The 22,314-nt window shown below is 39.4% G+C and overlaps 1 protein-coding gene across 1 annotated transcript in view; it reads right to left on the bottom strand.

Moving 5' to 3' along the window:
- Positions 1-22,314, bottom strand: part of LOC117300214 (PDF receptor-like) — a 32,634-nt gene that overhangs the window by 9,910 nt on the left and 410 nt on the right. Inside the window, exons 2-8 of the mRNA XM_033783942.1 lie at positions 21,304-21,404; positions 19,799-19,909; positions 18,038-18,174; positions 14,991-15,094; positions 10,361-10,517; positions 4,917-5,070; positions 4,089-4,149 (exon numbers count right to left, since the gene is read on the bottom strand). Coding sequence (XP_033639833.1) covers positions 4,089-4,149; positions 4,917-5,070; positions 10,361-10,517; positions 14,991-15,094; positions 18,038-18,174; positions 19,799-19,909; positions 21,304-21,404 — 825 coding nt within the window. The remainder of the gene's footprint in view (positions 1-4,088; positions 4,150-4,916; positions 5,071-10,360; positions 10,518-14,990; positions 15,095-18,037; positions 18,175-19,798; positions 19,910-21,303; positions 21,405-22,314) is intronic.

Here is a 22,314-nt window from a genome sequence, read left to right as displayed (position 1 = left end):
TCTCCATTAACGGGTTTCTGACACCGTGTAACTTTAACAAAAAAACTCCTCATTGTATAAAAAGGGTTTATTCTGCGAGGAAACTGTACGGTTGCCATGAGGGGACATCTGGAGAAAGCCATGCACACACGATCGAGTGGTTTCAAACACACAATCAAGGGGGTTTAACGTAGCTGTTGGCAGTGCCGTAGCGTTACACGTCATTCACACTTCGCCATGTATTCAGTTGTGTTTAATTACAGCATGTTACACGCGTGTTCCCTTTTGCAAGTTTACCATGCCCTCGTATTTTGACACACTGTCCGTCCCATTACTTAACCATTTCGGTGGCTTTTGTAGTCGAACCCATCTCATAATGTCGAGGGATTCTTTTCTCACAAGTTTTAGGATTGCACTTGTGTACGGTGGGAACTACCACTGGTATACAGCTACATGGGTTGATATAAGAAGTAAGTTCATGACACCCGTGGTTTTTCAACACCAAGCAAGCTCCATCTAGTCTTCGGTTGGGACGTAAATTACCGTTGGTCCTGTGTGCCGTGTATAACGCACGTAAGATCACAGAGCACTTTGAAAAAGAGAAGGGGGGTCGGCCTGAGTACCTGGTTTGATTGGCCGCATTTTGTGCCACAGCACATTATAGTCAACTTCATGGTGCTATGTCATAGGAGTATAATTCGAACGTAAAGTCCCACACATACATTACCGGCAAATACTACTACGTTAAAGCGTCGTGAGCGTCGCGAATAAAAGTGCATTTTAATCTTATATTCAAAACCACAGTGGATGATATCAAATGGTCAGACAGTTGGAGGGTTGACTGTGCACTGCATGCATTCACCACATGATACCGTGAGTGCATGCTGGCATATCATTCAAATTTATTAAAGACCATCATGTTGAAAGGTCGGACAGCATACGTATTGAGCTTAGATCTGGCATAGTTTATTAATACTCAAAACCATAGTCGATGTTGTGGACTGGTCAGACAGTAGGAGGGTTGACAGTGTACGTTGTAGATGCATTTGACACCTGGTATAGTAATACAGGTGAGGATGTGCAAAGAAGGCTACATCTATCAGGAGGTGGTTTCAAGTTTTACAAATTCAAACCCAGAACTGCCGCAATGGACATTTTCTTCGAAAGTCTCTCCATACAAAAATAAATACCTCAGCTTTAACTGAAAGGTAAATGAGAAGCGTTGAAAGGAATCGCCAAAGGGAGGTAGTGGTGATCTCATAGGTCGTCGCCCTCTCGCGACCGATCCATGCAGAGAGAATATTATAAGAGGAAGAAACACCGTCGGTCTATTTCACCGAGGGGCGTCCAAGCAATCGACTACCTGTCAACGGTTAGTATCATCAGCCCCCTGGAAAGGGTACTCCAAGGGGCTCAGAGTCCGGACTACTGACGGCTAAAGAGAGGGCACTGAGAGTCTGACCCCTCACTCTTGAATCCACAAGTCGGTAAGATATCCCCTTTCACATCTAAAATGCGACGGGACGATTGCCGCGTCCCCTGTGTGCCACGAACACTGATTTTCATTCGGCTGGAAATTGGGTCAGGCTATTTTATCATTTTTTATTCCAGCCTTGGTTTTGGATCAGTAATGTTTGCATTAGAGAACGCAAGGTGGCTATAGAGAATATTCTCTGAACATGTGGTTTAGGCTTAGTTAGTGCTATACATGCCGCTGGTCAGCGAAGTTTACTTATCATCTGTGCATTATTTCGTGCTTATTACAATTTATACAAAACCTGAAAAACTTAGGTAGGTTACACATTGAAAAGGTATACATTATTTTGATAGTGAGATTCTCATGTCAGACATGTCTCACACAAGGATAAGTTTATTCGACCCAAGTAGAATTACACATTCACTTTTATGTAGATCCAATGTTAATTAATATAGTGAAAAAAGAAACCAGGCACAATTAGTGTAAGAATTGCATGGTTCTACTAGTATATTTTGCAATTCTTCTATAACTAATATTTTATATAGTTGGTAAGACACACTGCTCTAGAATTGCAAGGGTCGTGGGTTCGAATCTCACACGAGTAACATGCCTGTGATTTTTCTTTTCACAGGACTCGGGAAAGTACTGAGTATACAGTGCTAACACACATCGGTGTATGGGTCAAAACACAATTTAATAACTAATATTAATTTTGAGTACTTGAACCAGTTTAGTCACAGTGTGTTCTGACATTTGACACTTTTAACTTCATACTTCCCCGCTAGCACAGGAGTCACTTTGTAGGTCTGTTTATCCGTGGTTTATACATCGTTATCCTGAATCCATCAATGCCTTTTAGAGTACCTTTGAATATGAATCCCCATTGGTTTCGAACACACGCCCCCAAATGTAAAGCTCTCTTGCGATATCTCTTTATAAATAAACTATTTGCCGACTACCAACACATGTATTTCAGCTGTGTCACGCCAGCACTCAAACATGCCGCCGATGTGAAGTTAAAATCAAACCCATCGACACTTCGCCTGAAACAACTGTCTTTCTTTCTGTTTCTTTTAAAAGGGGTATACGAGGAGCTGTTACAGGCCCTCCTTACGATGTTTCGACTGAGGACAAAATAGGTGAACATGGGACCTTTCTTGTCTTAGCCTTGGGGTGTCCAACCCGCTTCGTTCACCGGTCGGAAATGTGCCTTTTAAACCCCCTGATAGAAAGATCCTTTTGCCCGGATCTCCTGGTCTATCGTGAGTGGGGGACTAAAAAGGAGAGAGGGATGGTTGGACCATCATATATGTAAAAATGCGGTCAGTTTAGTCCCAGGGCGACGTTAATGGCATTGAGACGAAAGGGGGGAGTGAAAGAGAGAGAGGGGGATGGAGAAAAGTACATGGTGTCATCCGGCACTATGGTTTAAAAACGGCACTGTGTGTTTCTGCAGATGCGGGGTGGCGTAATTGCCCGCCCTCCGGCGTTGGAGGCTTGTTTATCTGTTAGGCATTATGGAATAACCCTTCGTGCATTAGCTTATACTATCGCAAGGCTTTGGCGGGGCTGATTGAGGGGGGGGGATCATTTTTTTATTTGATACAAATGAAAAGATTAATGGTTTGGTCTGCCCAAGAGTGGCTGTCGATTGCTCTTCATCAATGGCAACACTGCTGGAATTGACAAGGGATAACAACATTGCCGGTCACAAATTTCTTTTTTAGAGAACACCATTAAACACACGATGCATCATTTGTTCTTGAAAAGGTCAATCCTTTCCATTTACCATTTCTACTTATTGTTATACGCGAAGGCAATTTCATAGACACAACCTTTAAAACTTCAATCAACCAAAGTGTTTTCTTTTGTGGAGGGTGGGGGTGTGGTGTTTGATATTAATAAAACTCAATTATTTGGCACGCTTGGATCTGCATGTCCTAGTAATAAAATGAGATTGGCCAACACTTTTTTGGAACACGAGTTGCAGATGAAAGTATTCGTCATGACTAGCTTACCCGTGTCATGCTACATGACTACTTTGGTTTTTAACTTTTCAAACAATGTCTTACGATCCCCAAGAATAATATGTAAAACATTCAAAAGTGAACGAATTATCTTCTTGGCATTTGCCTGGAACTGATTGCCTGTAAGTTCCCTCGTGTAACCTGACCCAATCAGAGAACATGATATCATGGCAAAAGTTATTTTTGCTTCAATGAACATTTCTCCCAGAAAAATTGAGAAGAAATTACACCACAACTGGCTGATGTTTAACACATCTACTGCAGTCTGGGTATTTCCTATGATATCTTGTTGCCCCAAGTCACTTATTTTGTGTTAAAAATAAAAAAAATCCCCGGAAAACTTTAGAACAAATTGCACCACAACTGGCTTCCTGTATGACGTTTATAGCAGTTTGAATGTTGATGCGATCTACCCGCCCCAAGTCACTTAAAAAACAAAATGAATGCACCTGTCCTAATGCCGAACGAATACAACCTAACCGGATGCCACAGCCCAGCCTGATTCTTAAACACGCTGATTGATGTAGTCTGCATGCAGCTTGGTTAAACATCAATCGAGCAGATAAATTGTGCAATGGAAGTTGACTGAGAAGTGAGATACCAACCTTTCTTTACTTGTAAGGTACATGGCGATAGCCCACGCCATGACTGTAGGGAGAGGTATAACTGCGATGGGGAAAAGACAAATCAAAAGTTAGATATAATCTAACCAAAATCTGTACATGTTGTCAATTTATGTATGGTACATCAACTCGGATGGGACGTAAAGCCGTTGGTCCCATGTGTTGTGTAATGCATGTAAAAAGAATCCAGTGCACTTATAGAAAAGAGAAGGGGTTCGCCCCGGTGTTCCTGGCTGTGGCTGCTGTATGCGCCGAGCACCTTGTAAACCCTTATAAGGTGCTAAATAATTGGGTCTCAGAAATCATCACTGCTATCCTTCTGAAAGTTTGTATATACTCAGTGCCTTGAGTACCTGGTTTGGTAGATACGTGCGCTATATAAGACTTCGATATTAATATTAACTCACAAAACAAAATAAACATTGTCTGCAATTATTTTGTAGGATTTGAAACTTTGCATGGTGGAAATACGATATGGAAAGGAGTTTGCGGTAACACCATGTAATGACTATATCTCTAATGAGTTGGGGGTGGTTCTGAAAAGAACTGTTGGTTTCAACTCGACGTTTCGATCAGTATGCTCTGATCGCTGATCGAAACGTCGAGTTGAAACCAACGGTTCTTTTCAGAACCACCCCAACTCATTAGAGATGGTCGTTATGGTATAACCGCAAACCTATCCATATTGCAAGTATTTTGTCTGCTCAGCCCATCCTGTTTAGCATTTTAAAACATCATTGTGAGAAAGTGTCCGTGAAAGTTTCAAGCGGTTAGTTTATCAGAGATAAGAAACAAAGTAATCTGACTTACGCCATCCAATGCAGTAATAGATCCGAAATCTTGGCTTGCTGAAGACATTTGCTGAGACAAGAAACGTCAGGTAGAGACCTTCGATGAACATCCAGAAGAATGCACACAACCTGCCGTACTCTCTGATCGTCTCAAATAACTCACACAAAACTGGCTGTTGAACAAAAAAAGAAAGAAATAGAAAACTATAGATAAGAAGTAACTTTTCGGTACAACCATGTAACAATATTTGTTGTGCACAACTAGTTCACAGGTTTGTTCTTGCGTGTGTATGGTTGATAACACTAAACACAACTAACGACGACTATTTCTTGATAATGGGAGTGTTGGCTCTAAAAAGAGCCGATGTCGTTTCAACGTTTCGTACTCTGCTCGTCTGCAGGAGAATGAATAAAGAAAGAGAGGCGTCACCGTTTTGTCCCTGTAAATAATCAATTCTGGTTTTACCCTTACACCGATAATGTGTTAGCACTATCAGTACTTTCCCGGGTGGGATCCGAACCCACGTCTTACCAACTGGACCTCCGAGATTGCCCGAAAGCAGACACATTTTAAGCATGTTTTTACTGCTTACGCAGCTCTATGAAATTGGGCACAAAGTCAGGCCTACCGCAGCTGTACCATGGCAACGTGGGCAAACATCTGTCAACGTGAATTTCAAGCAGCCTTTCATGCATGCAAAGGTGTCTGAATTTAAATTATTAACTCTTGAGTAATGGAATAATTGTCATAGTACATAGTCACAGCGAATCGCATTTAAAGGCACTGGACACATTTAGTTATAGTCAAAGACCAGTATCACTTGCTGTATGTTCTAACATTATGAATTAAGTAACAATTTTGTTTAAATTTTTTTCTCAACAGGTTCACAAAGTTGTAAGAGAATAATTTGAAAAACACAATTGTTGCACAAATGTGTGTGCTTTCATATGCCTAGTAAAAATCTATGAAAGGGGTGGGTGACTTGCCTTTTTAAATAACTCATTGAAACTACCAGACGAACACAAATTATTTGAGCACAGAAATCTTTCCAGTCGTTTATTTATCGTGATTTAAATTTATTTCGAATGGTTCGTTCAGTAAACTATAATAATAACATGGGAGTTGAAAGATTTTGAGCAATATTGACTTCTTTGTTTCATTTCAAAACAGATGAAAGTACTCCATATTATTTCTCCCGTCCATGGTGTCCCCACGGTGTCACGAAATGGTTCAATATAAAAATCCAGTAAAAATTCAAACCCGTGAGTAGAAATTGAACCATTTTGAACATTAATTAATTAAATTCAATTGGCTGTCCCCAAACCCACACGCTGCTGATAATACAAACAGAACGCAAACCCACGCAGCTCAGAAAGTTTGCCTTGCCCTTCTTTCTTATTTTCTCTAATCATCCGATAGCTGCCGTTGGGGTATAGAGAAATCAATCAGGGTGCCTGCCATACAATTACCTCGGCGTTCACAGGCAGTCGAGGCTGGGGTTATTGTCGTAGATTTCCCTTAAAGGTGTTAAACAGGATTGGTAGAGCTGACGAAATAGTCGTCGTTAGTTGTGTTTAGTGTTATCAAACATACACACGCAAGAACAAACCTGTGAGCAAGTGCGCTTAGTCAGTCGAGAAAGAAAACAAAAGGAAAAACAAACGAACAGAATGTTTAGCTTGTCTAAACGTTGCAATGTTTACAGCGCGTTAAATGCAAAACCGAAATCATGGTTTTGTAAATTTGGTACTTAACTATGATTGCCATTTAATATGTTTTTGTCTCATTTGTTTACATGTACATGTATAGGCCTGCTTATTTTTTTGTTGTTGACATTGTTAAGTGCCCCTTTCACAGATACTGCTGCTGGTCATTTTAGTTTGTATATACCAATTAAAAATTAAACAAATTGATAATAATAATATGGTTTTAATCGGTTTTCAAAAACAGTTCTCTCAAAACTGACTTCATTTCAGAGTGAAATGTTTCACAGAAGAAAACAAAAGTGGTTTTAGTGAGAAAGCTATACCTTTAAACGCAGCCAAGTGATCAAGAGAGCGATGCACCTTTGTTCCTTTCACAATTTCCGTTTTTGTTGACTGGATAAACAAGTTCTCACCGACATTACATTACCACATAATCATGATTAGTTCCTTTGGATTGATCAGTGAATGAAATTGCATTGTTATTCAGGGATTGGATTCGATGTTAAAGGGTGGATGTGTGGCCCTTTTTATTTGACAACCGCATGGGCTTTTCTTTTTTGAGAAGGTGCTGATGGGGTCATCAGCCATTCACTACCTTTCCTGTGCTGTGTTTGTTTAGTAAAACAAAACGAAACATTTTGTAACGGCCACAAACTAGTGTTATATATATACTAGTGCAATTATATACCATAGGTCATTTTGAACGGTAAGCAGTTTGCAACAGCCAATTCTACTTTCACGTTGCGTCATGGTGTTATAATTCGTTAAAACACAAACTTTTTGAAATGAACGTCACAAGAGGGCGCTGTGTATGACGTCATTGTGGTCGGAGTGTAAGACAATTCAGGAAAACGACCAAAGGGAACTCTAAAGATGTTCCACGCATTCGCTCACACATTCAATCAACATGTCTGGCAATCGCAGTGTGCTTTCTTCATTTATTACTCGAGGCCGGTTTGTGGGGGGGGGGGGGGGGGTGGGTAAACCAAACCCTAATGAATGAAATTGACAAATTCCTGAGGGCAAACTAGATGAACGCCACGTTCAGCAAATTGGCATTTTACAACCACCCATCAAACCTCTTGCGTCGCGCCATAACTGCAATGTTTGCACCCAGCGGTGGCACCCTGAACAGCCAACCCCTCAAAACACGCCGGAGAATCTGATGGATACCACCCTCAAGGATACAGTACAAGATTGCTAATTATTGAACATTCTCGCGCTAAAAACTAAATTATTCCTAAAGAGAAAAATACACCCGTTAGAGGAAGCATCACAATACTGTTTCATTGCTGCCATTGTTGGTGATGTTATTGATGCTGTTGTTGTTCTTGTCGTTGTTCGTGTTGTTTTTTCAGTCCAGAGACTGAATTAAAATACAGATTTACATTTTTATATAATTTTTGTTTTTTTAAAGCAGAGGAGAATATTTATACACAAGAAACATTACAAATTTAAGTCAAAAGAGACGTAATTGGTTATTGTTAATATAATTTGTGGTATTGCAGTTGTTGTTGTTGTTGTTATTGTTGTTGTTGTGTTGGTGGTGCTGTTGTTGTGGTTGTTGTTTTTGTTGATGCTGTTGTTACTGTTTGTGGTGGTTGGTGTTCTTACTGTTGTTGTCGCTGTTGTTGCTGTTGTTGCTGTTGTTGTTGTTGCTGTTGTTGTTGTTGTTGTTGTTGTTGCTGTTGTTGTTGTTGTTGTTGTTGTTGTTGTTTATGTTGTTATTGCCTTTGTTTTTTCTGTCAATTCTGTTATTATACTGCTGATGGTGTTGTTGTTGCTGATGGTTTGTTTGTTGTTTTTGTTACTATTGTTGTTCGTGATAGTGCATTTACTAAGACGAGAAGAAAAGATGTTCTTTGAATTCCCTTCAAATTGAAAACAAAACTCAATAAATATGGCTGCTTGATTGCCCAAGGGTCCCTACTTTAATTGCGAGTGAGCTCTCTTGTTTGTTCCCAACGACTCCAAGGTAGAGAGAGCATGGATTCAATGATTGAAAGAGACGTGCGCTAATAACTACACCGTGGAAAAAGGCTTCTCCGTTAAACCCCTGGGCGGTCTTAGATATTCTTGAAAAGAGGTTTTATTAAAAAAATTGTTCATATGACTTGCGAGACTAATTAGGAAGTTACAATGGAGTGGGCAGAGCAAAATGTTTTTGTCGAAAGGGCTATGTACTGTAGATGAGACATCTGATTTCATAGGGTAAAATGCATTATATTAATGTGAAATAAATAAAACAAAGGTGTAACAGTATTTTGTAACATGGTAACTTCAATGTGTTCACCGACAACAGAGGTATTATTGGGAACCTATCCATCCCTACAAAAAAAGATCAAATGACATCAACATGTTAGTCTAATACCAATGAAAATACAAATGTATTGATAGGAACAATTTTGTTTGTAACTGATTAGTAGAACCAGAAAGATCACAGGCACGGCTCAGGCTAAACAACGTATGGATCTAACGCACATGACGTCACTTGTGTAGGGCGCCCTCGGCTGGTGGTCAAATGAAGGTTGCTTTAAATTGGAACATGCGTCGCCGTGCGTGTATTTTCCATTGTTGCATCATTGTTTCAAATCTAAGATGGCGGTATGATGACGTCAATTCCTAAGGTTTTAAATCATCATCATCCCCAAACCCAAGATGCTGCCCCCTTTAAGGGAATGTATAAATTTCGTAACCCCTTCTATAATTAAAGATGCTTCGTCAGATTTGTTGCCGATTTGACCCCAAAAGTTTGATTTAAAATTCGATAGGCATTTTCTTGATGGGGGTTGAGAAAGTTACAAGCTTTCATTTGAGCCATTGCTCGAAAAAGTCCGCCAATTAATAGTAGCAGTGAAATAAAGTGCTCAAAATTAGTTTTTGTCGGGATCCCGACAATATATCACGTGACCAATTCTTATGTGTTTTATAAGAAACGTTTTTATTTTGTGTCATGGTTCCTCACCATTAAAAGTAAAAATTTAAACTTTTTTCCGCTAGAGCCGGGTGATAAACTTTGAAATACAGTTCACTCGAAAAAATCTATTTTTTAATAGTATAGGCCAAAAATCTGACATAGCATCTTTAATGGCAATCAAAACTTACTTGGCGAAGTAGGCCCTCAGCAGCTTTCGATAGTATAAAGCACTGAGAACCATTTCACCTCTAGGTTGTGGTATCGACAAATTTATCAGTTTTCGTCCCCAAATTTTGAATCTGAGAAAAGTCTCCGTCAGATACATTTCGCAGTTCGTGTGTTTCATTAACGGATTAATCTTTCAGCGGAAGATATTTTTTACTTTATAATGGTCATCGAAGTTGCAACAGAATAAAGAAGGAAATAAACACCCCTTGTTTTACAAATGTGTGTGCTATCAGATGCCTAGGGCCTGAAGTCATTAATGTTTTGAGTGACGAATTTGTTCTTTCTCAAAAACTACGCTACTTAAAAAGGAGCCGTTTCTCACGATGTTTACTATCAACATCTCTCCATTGCTTGTACCAAGTAAGTTATTATACTAACATAATCTAAATTTTGAGTTTAACTAGCAATAGTGTCCAGTGCCTTTAAGACTCACCGTTATATGTACGGATTTTACATCATTGACCCCTTCGTACATATTGGACTGGTCTATGTGCCTCTTATCGGCAACCAGGATGACTTCAAGAGTCAAGAGGCATTCACAGAACTCAGATTAAAACAATAGAACAGTTCTAAACACCAACATATATACAACATTCCCTTTAAAGACTCACCGTTAAATGTATGGATTTGACATCATTGACTCCGTTGTACATAGTAGACTGGTCTCTGTGTCTCTTATCGGCAACCAGGATGACTTCAAGGGTCATACGGATCAAGAAGGCGGCAAAGAAATGTTTGTGAATCTTGATGCGGTTGCAGTTTAAACTCCTACATGTAAGAGAAAAACAGAGATACCAAAAGCATACTTAATAACAAGTCCGTAATTTATGGTTTCGTTTGGGTATCTGGGCTTACTTTCATGTCAGCTGTTTAGGCACAAACGTTTTCAATGGACAGAAATGTCTGGCCTAGCAGAAAGAGGGCACCAGTTAGGGCACCAGTTAGAATGTCAAGATTGATCAAGTTGTAAAGAAGAGAAGTATGTACTTGTACAAGAGTGGACGCTCTATCATGAAGGCATGAGAGAATCATGCACTGACAACCTAGGGTGTGAAAATTTACTACACAACGGGTGTTGCCACTAATAAAGACAGAATCAACATTTGCCCCGAAAGGTGTTTAAATAAAACCATTTTCTGCTAAAACCTTTTTAGCCTGGAGCTACTTTAACACCGTTAGATTTTAATTTTGAGTCTCTACTCGATGTATACATTATGTGACAAACACCAACTGGTGTCATCTGTAACACCCCAGTTTTCACAGTGTGAGTGTTCAGTATGAATTTTTGTTACTGTATGGTATAGCAAGGCACGTCATCATTGCACGTAGACCACAAACTACGACACTGTCAAGTAATCGCCTGTTAGATTATATTGATATTTATAGGAAAATCCACCGAAGACGATAGCCAAGTTTAGAGTAAGGCTTCTGGCTCATTTAATTTGTGAAAATACAAATTTGTCCAATCTTACATAAATACATTTTCTACACTAGGAAATCCCTAAATGGAGTTTTGATGTTTCTTTATTATAATTGTTTTCTAACCGCCTGCAACCATGCTGTGACAAGTCTAAAATAACTAAAATGCCGTTTCAGGTTTCCACTAAAAGCCAAGAAAATTCCATTGAAATCATCCTAAGAGTCGCTGCCCCCTAACAAAAAACACAAAATGCATGTCTTCCCAGTTCGTAAATTTGTCCCCCACGCAAATGGTGGCACCTTCTTCGTCTCTTCAGCATTGTGCCCGTGTTCGGCAGCAATTTGCGGTGGTGTCCCATTTGCCCGAGGGGTGCAAAGTGGTGGGACTACGCAACCGTCTGTGGGCCCGCTGGTGTATAAAAGGGTTGCTCCAGTTTCTATCAAACGTTGTCCCCGCCTCCGGTGGTCCTCTCCGGCAGAAGCTTTCCGAGTTTAGCTCGGGTAGCCTCCCGGGACGGACAAGGAAATTATCGGTTTTTCCTGGACGGACTCTTATTCCACCGATTTAGGAATCCCTAGGTCGATGCTGGGCATTACAGCAAGGAAGAGATAAGTTATTAGGGAACGTGGGGAAAAGCCTCACCGCTAGTGTTTAGAAATTGCGAAAGGAAATCTAAAAAAAATGTTTTATCACTTTTCATCGGGAGTTTGTCATTTTTCTAATTGAGAATTTAACGTGTTAACAAGATGAGAGGATGGACTTGTAAAGGCACTGGACACGCTTGGTAACTGTCAAATTGTCTATTTTAGTGAGAAATTACCTCTTTCTCAAAATCTATGCTACTTCAGAGGGAGCCGTTTCTCACAGTTTTTTGTTTTACTATCAACAGCTCTCCAATGCTTGTTACCAAGTCAGTTTTAAGTTAATATTTGTTTTGAAAATTACCAAACGTGTACCTTCCCTTTAATAGGAAGCCACTATTATTATCATTATTATCATACTATTATTTAATTTGAAGTTATCACAATTAAATCAAGCAATCGGCAAAGGCTGTGGAGGTAAAATTATAGTCTGGTCACAGTCTGTGTGTTAAAAGCTGGTACCAGGTAATGCTATCGAACACAGGGAACAATGAAGGCTATACAATGGTTTACAGTCTCGCTAATTGTGATATATTTTTGATAAATCAATTCCATTTTTAGCTTCACAGCCAATCAAGGGCTGTGGTTTTAAAGGGTTTTTATACTTTTAGTATATTTTTGTTTTGGGCCATTACATGTGAATCGTCAAGTTGTTGAAGAAAAAAAAGTAAAAACCACATGACGATGTTTTCGTAAAATGTACCAGTACGAAATATATGTTCGTGACTTTTACTCGTTTCTCAAAACTACAGTACCTCAGCAAGTAATATGTTAATGAAGCTTTCCACTATCACTGTCTTCAAACCGTGTACGTTTAATGTGAATCTGTGGACATTGTGTTTTGTGTCCTACAAAAAGTACCTGTACCCTTTAACAAGGGTCCAGATTCAATTGACGCTTATAATAAGTGTCGAAACTGAAACATGGCACTCAGTGGAAATCTAATCTTACAAGAGGGGTTCGTGTGGAATCAGAAACTACTTGGGAGGTACTCAGAATATTTCTGTATTTCGCTTCTTAGTATTGATTTGTCTAATTGTACAATTCTCAGCTGCCGTGGCGAGCACATTGATGCTACAGAACACTCCTTCCATCCGCGGTGTGACAACGTACATCATCGCCAGCAGCCGAAAGAAAAACCGGTTTACGCGCCATAAAGATGTATCTCCTTCAACCACACTTGGAATAGCTTATGGTTAAAGGCACTGGACACTATTGGTTTTTACCCAAAATAAGTGTTAGCATAACGACTTACTTGGTAACGACTTGGTAAACGGCTCCCTCTGAAGTAACGTAGGTTTTAAGAAAGAGGTAATTCTCACTCAAATAATAAAAAGACTTCATGCCTGAAGCATTTTATCATGCATCTGAAGACACACAAAGTAATGCAAAAAGGGTGTTTTTTCTTTTGTTACTCTCTTGCAAACTCGATTACTAATTGAGCACAAACTTTCACAGGTTTGTTATGTTATGTTGGGATAAACCACGTGCGATGTATGGATGATTAATCCTATCTCGAGCTAGGACAAGTTCGGTTTTCATGTTACCATGCAAGGATTGGACTCATCCCAAGTACTGAGATTAATCCCAAGTTAGGAAGAGTTTGTTGAAATTGACGGCTGGTCTTTGACAATTACCAAATGTGTCACGTGCCTTTAATGATCCTCCAGCAACCCGACATCATACCACAGCTCTTTGAACGGGACTAATTACTGGCGACGCGCGAGTGTCATCAGCTCGACAATCTTGCTGTCATTGTGTTTCGACTGATTGGTGGGATGTAGATCGACCCCTCATAAGGGAGACACTATAGCATGATTCTTCATTGCCTTTGGCGACGTCGAAAAAAGAAGAAGCGAAATTCCACAAGTGTCGAGGCGTTGATGAGTTGCATTTCATCTGCGGTTCTTGCACTTTGTGCTTTTCAAAAGGGAAGACGGGGGGATACCCATGGAAAAGGAAACCCTTAAGGCAGTGGACCTTTTTGGTAATTACTCACAATAATTATTAGCATAAATAAAGTAACGAGTAATTTGGGAGCTGTTGATAGTATAAAACATTGTGCGAAACGTCTGAAGTAACGTAGTTTTGGGGAAAGAAGTAATTTTCCACGAATTTGATTTCGAGACCTATAGAAGAATTAGATTTTGAGGTCTCGAAATCAAGCATCTGAGAGAAAACAACTTCGTGTGACAAGGGTGTATTTTCTTTCATTATTATCTCGCAACTTCGACGACCAATTGACCTCAACTTTTCACAGGTTTGTTATTTTATGCATATGTTGAAATACACCAAGTGAGAAGATTGGTCTTTGACAATTTAAACACAAGTGTCCAGTGTCTTTAAGGATAAAAAACATCTTGCTTCTAGAGATATGGGTCCCATGCTTGCGCCCCGAGGCAGAAGCTAGTGATGCTTGGGATGAGAGCAGACAGTTCTATAACGAGGGCCTCCGTCATGTTTATCCATCTTCCACTGGGCTGGAAAATGAAGAACGTTGGAGGGGAGACACGGCGTGACAAGAGGCGAAGGAGGTGCGAGTAAGGGGGGGGGGGGTGATGATGAAGCGAAACATAAGGGGGTTGACGGTTCGATGGACGGTATGAAGTGGGGAAACACGGCTTGGTAAAGGTTCACTAGTCATTGACTTGGTTTAAACCAAAGTACATCTGCTTGGCTGGGGTTGTTTCTTCGCAGAAGACATTTCTGACATAATTCAATTCGGGAAGTTAGCAGTGCAAACATTCGGCATTGCGTATGTTATGTGTGAAATGCTTCCCGAGTCATATTAACTCGAAAACATGAAGGCCAGAGCAAGTCTGAGACATTTGCAGGGACGCATGATATTACAGTTGCATTTTAGAACGTCACTGATAACTATAATAATTTTTGAACTCAAACCGACAGCCGTATGTGACATGTTTTGCTCGCATTTTGTCCTTAATTTGTTCCCTTTTAGTTCAAGTCTATAGAACCATTGTGAAGGCCTTGAACTTTAACTAAGAGGGGCAATGCCATTTTCATTTAACAAAGAGCACTCCTAATGACAAAACCTAAAGTACATAACAAAAACGTTCCAAGGGGCAATGAGGCCAAAACCAGGAGCAACAGAGGCAGCGTCAATGTATATTCTGGCCTGGGTCGAAAGAGCACATTCAAACAGAATAGTTAATGACTTACCTAAATGATGAGAAAATCAACAGCGCCACCACGAGGGCAACCCATGACAGGCAAACGCCGATCAAACGCATGAAGTTTGCTCCCTCCAAAACTTCTATGTAGAACTACGGTAGAAAAATATTAAAAAATCATTAATTTACAAACAAATAAATCCTACTGCAAAGAAGTGAGTTGTGCCCCCCCCTTTCAAGTAAGTGATATTCCTGCCTTGAAATGTTCAGAGGCCGAATTCACGAAGAGCTAAGGCAGTGTCAGAACATAAAATGGCGGCTAATACGGCTACAGCTAGATTTCCGCGTCATCGTGCGTTGAGGTATGGGGCGTCCTTAGTAACACCCTTAGCAACAGCCGTAGCCATAGCCGTAAACGCTAATTCGGACACGTCCAATAAGATCAACGTTGATGGTGTATCAATATAATTGCTAAGTGTGATGTCACAACATAAATCACTAAGGTGATATTGAAAACCCATCTCAAATAAATTGAATCTTACCAGTGCTCTGTGAAATCCAGCCCGAGATTTGATTAGATAAAACTATGATTAAACCCTATGATATTGGCAACAGGACATTTATTTTTTTGAACTATGAGTATTGAGGCAATAATAATATGATGAAGTGTATCAATATAGTTATATTTGGTATGTGGTAACACCATGTGTGTATCTACTTGTCAGGTTGTTATGTTCTACTGTTGTTTACGCATTTTGTTCGCGTTACTTGCACAAACATTCATGCCAATACTAAGAACGTGCGGCAGAAACTGGAATAGTGTGAATTCCAGAACACGTTTGACACAGTTTAAATGGTCATACTTTGCTCAAGGGACCTAAATTCGTTGCACATCTCGATCGATACAGATGGTATTTTGTACAAGCCGAAAATACTCGAGTTCAGCTAGACACAAAATGCCTGCGGTGACAGGGGGGGGGGGGGGTCACAGAGTCTAAACATGTCGAGTGGATAGTATAATTGACCTTATATGTCAAAAGGTCATTCAGGTGATCAAGTAGGGGTTTGCAAAGCTATGAACATGCCTATGGTAACCGGCGGAATTTTTTTCTCTTCACTACGTAACCACTGTCGTAATGCTTTCCAATATACAATTTGTTTCAAATCGATTGACAAAAGGGAATTATAAAAAACAAATCAGGACAATATTTTAGAATGGCAATTCTACACTACAGACAAAAATGCCTGGGGGGGGGGGGTTGACAGCGGAGGAAAGAAGTAGTGTAGAGGTTCTCAGGGGTCGTTTTCACAAAGAGTTTGGACTAGTCCTGACTCGTCCTAGGAGATATTAAAAATGTACGGCTAGCCCTAAGTTAGGACGAGTAACTCACCCTATCACTCATCCAAAAGTAGAGATAAGACTAGTCTCAACTCTTTGTGAAATCCACCCATGATCTATTTAGACAATGGATGGATAGCATGATAATTAACCTTTACGTCAAAAGGTTATTTAGGTGAAGCATGTGTTTGCGAAGCTAGAAATTATCCCTAGAAACCCCCGGCTCAAGTTCCCACAAAGAGCTCAGAGCTCTTAAGTGATCAATGTGTGATGTCATAAGTGCGACTCAATAGTATGCATGTAGCGTTGATAACTCATGTTCAGGTGGAGTCTCGTGCTTTTTAGAAGTCGAGCTTGGTACTCTAAATATTAAAAAGTACAATGTCAAAGACTGGGGTGTTTAAATTGAAAATTGTGTTGTCACCTATTTCATTAGGATAAAACAAAAAATGTAAACCGTACAACGATGTGTTTTAGCACTGTATACTCAGTACTTACCCGAGTCCTGTGAACAAAAAAAATCACAGGCATAATAATTACTCGGGTGGGATTCTAACCCGCGACCTTTGCAATTCTAGAGCAGTGTCTTACCAACTACACCACCGAGATTGCCCAACTGGTTAGATGCAGTTCGATTCCTATGTTTAGCAGTGGGTACTTTCAAACGATTAAGGCCTAATGGATGTAACTTTGTGTCTGGGATACAAAACCAATTCAATGGGTATTCTTTACCCCCGATGCAAAGTTAAAGGAACGTTACAGAATTGGTAAGAAACATAAAATTATGAAGTTTACAAATCAACATAAAACTTACACGGTGTAATGGTGATGATAGTAGAAAACTTCCCATGAAATGTTATTGTCTGAAATGTCATATTAATTTTGTTAAGAAATAAATAATCTTATTTCGTGTTTGGAGTTTGTTATCGCTCATTGGGCGTTTTTATAAATGTTTGCATCAATGTCATGCAAAACTGTGAATCGGTTTTTCACTATTTTCTCGGGGCCCAGACGGCCGATCGATCTCAAACTTCTACAGGTTTGTCAGTTTATATATCTGGTGGATAACATTATGAATGGTTTATGAATGGTTTGTGAATGGTTTATTTTATTTAATTTAATCGCAGCATACCGCTGAATTGTGACATAAATTACAATCATTAAAAATGTTACAATAATTATTAAAAAGCTTTTAAACAATAGAAAGTACATAGTGAACATTTGATTAAAAAAAAATCACAAAAACAAGGGCCTGCCAAAATGTACAAACAGTAATGACTACATTTATATACATTTAAGACCAAGAAATTTAGCAATATATTAAAATGGTTTAAGGAGTTCAGGAGCTTGTTGAGGCAGGACAAGGGGCTAATTTGGAATATGTTGGTTTTACAGTTAAACTGACCAAACTTGGCTCGTTGGCGCAGTTGCATAAAGTCTTTACACTGCCAGCGACTGTTTTGTCAGCCAAACCAATTCTGTAATGTTCCTTTAACATCTATTACACCGTACTAGTTGCCACTAATGTTTTTTCAACACTTTGGTTATCATCTCGGTATATTTGATCATCTTTTATGATTCAGCCGTCGATTTCACAAAGAGTTAGGACTCGTCTTATCTCGAGTTAGGACGAGTATAACTTAGGATTAATCTTAAGGTCTGCTTGCTACAGTGCAGGGTTGGGACTCGTCCTAAATCTTAAGATTAATCTTAAGTTAGGAAGAGTTTTGTGAAATCGACGGCTGCTGAACCCTTACCTCTATCTGTTCAGTGGTCACATTGCCGAATGATTCATTGCCGTTAATAGTGCTCTTGGCGCCCTCTGTGAAACAGTCCTGGTACGTTCCTCCTGTTTCCCACGTTGCGTTAGGACTACAATACCTCGTCAAGCTGTCTGATGAAACCATATGAAAACAATATGTTAGAATAGCTGTAGTTAAGAAAAGGGGTTTATTTTAGTGGTTTCCCACTTTGCGGCTGGGCTGCAGTACCTCGCCAAGGTGTCTGAAATGTTAGAATAGCTGTATAGAATAAACTGTATTTTAGTGGTTTCCCATGTTGCGTTAGGACTGCAGTCCCTCGTGGAACAGTAGGGGGTTAAGCCCATTGGTTCTTGTTTTACATAGCAAGCACCCTTGTGCACAGATTTCCCAAGACTTACGACCTGAAGTGATTAAGTTCACTTACGATGAATCATTGGTTTAACTACCAGAAACTCACATATCAAATACGACAAATCAGGTATGATTTTGTTTTCAAAGATCTCGCAGCTTTTTTTTTTTTTTTTTTTTTTCCGGGGGGGGGGACGAAGAGTTTAGCTATATGGTTCTATCGAAAAGCTTCTCTAAAAGGTTGCTCAACCCCATGTAGGTGCACACTTTGCATCCTCTTTCAATATTATTAGTGTTATATACCGAATGACATGTACAAGGCAGATGGGTTCTCATGACGTACAGGACGGCCTACACTGTGGATGCAAGCTTTACTATTTTACTGACCTTCTCGTTCGCATTTTAACATTATTTTATTTAATTAATCGAAATGTCAAACTATATTTCTAGCTCTGTTATGTTAAATTAGCACAATTCATTATCTATCATGTCTAGTGTGTAACGTGATGTTGATTGCAACTGAAGCCAATAACTGCAGTCACCTTCATTGTCACAGCTGAACAATACTGATATTTAATGTAATTAAAGGGTCTACGAACTTTTGTAGGACAAAAAACACAATGTCCACAGATTTACACTAAACTTACACAGTTTGAAGATAATGATAGTAGAAAGCTTCCCTGAAAATATTACGTGCTGATGTGCTGTAGTTTTTGGGAAATGAGTAAAACAATGTCATGAAAATAATTTTCGTCTCATGAGACGAAAACAATTTTAATCATTTACAAACGTATTTTCATGACATTGTTTTACTCATTTCTCAATAAACTACAGCACCTCAGTATAAGTAATATTTGAAGGGAAGCTTTCCATTATCATTATCTTCAAACCCTGTAAGTTTAATGTAAATCTATGGACGTTTTGAAAAAGTACCCAAATCCTTTAAAGGCACTGGACACTATTGATAATTACTCAAAATAATTGATATACAAAATCAGGTAACAAACAATTGAGAGCTGTTGGTTGAGAGTAGGCAAACAGTGAGAAATGGCCCCCTCTGAAGTAAATGCATTTGAGAAAGAGGTAATTCCTCAATCAAATAATATTTGAATACTTCAGGCCTGAAGTATGTTATTATGCATCTAAAAGGCACACAAATTTGTGGGTATTTGTTTTCTTTCTCTCATTATTGCGTTGCAAATGCGATGGCCAATTTGAGTCCAAACTTTAAAAGGTTTGTTACGCTGTGCCTAAGGTGTCCAGTACCCTTTAAGACAACGGTGACATTGTCAGGCCGTGTCCGAAATGTCAGCTAAGGCTACGGCTACGGCTACGGCTAGATTTCCGCGTCACAGCCGTAGCCGTAGCTTTAGCCACCAAATCGGCTACGGCCTTAAAGTGACTTACTGTCTGGGTTGAACCAAAAGAAGTTTGGGCATCTGACTGTGACGGTGCTGTTAGCGGATGTGGCTGGCCAGCACAGTGTAGTGTCCCAGTTCGGCTCACACATCAGAGCATCTGAAAAAAAAACCATTCAAATTAAAAGTCACAAAATTGAAATTACTTCAGGGGTAATGCTTTTTTTTACAGAAAAACACACGAAAAAAGTGAGAGGGAGAAAGAGAGAAAAAAAATCAAGTCAAATCAGATCAAATCAAATAAAAAGTCAAGAAAGTCAATAAATGTAATTTAATTAAAAACACAAATAGTAATTTAGAAAAATAAATGAATCAAATAATTTAAATTTAATAAAGTTACCTTTTTAGTGAATTTTCTTTAAATTAATAAAAAACAAAAATTACACATGGAAAAAGTAATAATAATCTTCAACATCGTCCAACCCAAATAGTGTCGCAAACGTCACAATCTGTAGCCGATTTTACGACTAGGATTAATCCTATCTCGAGTTAGGACGAGTAACTCGTCCTAACTTAAGATGGGTTCATTGCTTCTTATACGGTTATGGATTAGAACTTAACTCGTCTAAAGTCATACTACTAGTCCTAAGTTAGGAAGAGTTTTGTGAAATAGACTGCTGGTCAATAATGGCAAAACACAAACGGAGCTGTGTTTAGCTCCATCCGCTTCGTACATTTATGACAGAGGGCGCTCTATACCCATGACTTTACTGTATAAACAAGCATGTCTCTTGAGTTGATCTGAATGTTGTCTCCAGTTACATTTAAGTGCCGAGAGTTACCGGGGCTTAACAGGAGCACGAGGGCTAGTGCATGACAAGTGTAATACACGACTGTCGGTGAACTTGCTTCGATTTAAGGGTACCGGTGCAAAAAGAATAGACCGATCCATTAAGCTCCGCCCATTGCGTATTGACCAATCACAACGCAACAAAGGTCCCATGCGTGCGCGTATCTTGGCGCGCGTGGCAGAGTTGTGCAGAAAGGCATTGGAGAGCCCCACGTGTTCTTGCTCACACGTGCGTCGTGGGCGGAGCCTACTGGATCGGTCTATTACGAATCATTGTTATCCGTATTGAGCGACCACGCAATATTGTATGGGCCATTAAAATTGACAAGTTCTTGATGCAATGTATCTGTAGGTATAACACAAATTTTAAATCACAGTTCTAAGTCGGGTAATTTCAAATAGAACTTTATATCAAGCTTAGTGAAAACAGGATGAAGTGATATAGCTGGTGAAAATTACCTATGACGAGATAAACAAAATTGAAATGTTCGACATTGGAGAAAACAAAACAATTTTGAGAACCCGTGAACTAATTTTAGCTGATGTCTGATTGAAATCAATCACATAACACGAAGTAAAGATGTGCAAATATTCCAATAACAAAAATGTATGGTCCAAATATTTGTTAGAGTTATTGTGAGAGTATTTCCATGTCTGCTGACGTAAGTACTACATACGAAAGAGAAACAACTCCATATGTTTACCACATGGCCAGGAACTGTTTGCTTTATCAACGTTTAGACGTGTGTCAGACATATCTATCGCCAGCTGATGACGGCCACCCCCTAGTTCAAACAGACGAACACTGAAACAGAAGTCAAAACAACTACCATCCTGTCAATACCCTTCCTCAAAGACGAATAAGCCACTTTGTAAGTTAGATTCGAATTTGGTCTGGTACTACACTGACTTGCTTAACGGCAGTGGACACTATTGGTAATTGCCTTCACAGTTGGTGTATCTCAACATATGCATAAAATGACTAACCTGTGAAAATTTGAGCTCAATCGGTAATCGAACTTGCGAGATAATAATGAAAAAAAAACACACCCTTGTCACACGAAGTTGTGTGATTTCAGATGCTTGATTTCGAGACCTCAAATTCTAAATCTGAAGTCTCGAAATCAAATTCGTGGAAAATTACCTCTTTCTCGAAAACTACCACACTTCAGAGGGAGACCTTTCTCACAATGTTTTATACCATCAACCTCTCCCCATTACTCGTCACCAAGAAAGGTTTTATGCTAATAATTATGTTGAGTAATTAACAATAGTGTCCACTGCCTTTAATTAGTCAGAATGTAACATTGAGTATAGAGACAGTTGCTATGTCAAATGGTTCGGAGCAAGCTATTGTATAGCAACCTCGAGATGAGCAGACCCTGGTACCATTGCCATACACATGTCTTTGATAGTCTGAGGAATTCAAAACATAGTGGTAACATATGATCAAGCACGCCATTGTACAAGACAACATTCAAATCTAACACGCAAATGGCTTATTGCTCCAACTCAGTGGTTTATAAATAAAACGTGATGCAACCGAAAGTGAGCAGCGTGTTTATAGCTACAGTACACGGCGCGAAACGAGAACACGTGCACAAATAAACGGTTATTGGAAAAACAAGGCATTGGTCTACGGTTAATAACGTGGAGCTGTCGTTTTTGTTTTTGTTTTTTTCGAAACTCCGTTTTTTCTTTTTTGGGATGGTGCA

Source organism: Asterias rubens, chromosome 15 (genome assembly GCF_902459465.1).
Source record: "Asterias rubens chromosome 15, eAstRub1.3, whole genome shotgun sequence".
Taxonomy (NCBI): Eukaryota; Metazoa; Echinodermata; class Asteroidea; order Forcipulatida; family Asteriidae; genus Asterias; species Asterias rubens.
This window is presented reverse-complemented; position numbering and strand designations above follow the sequence as displayed.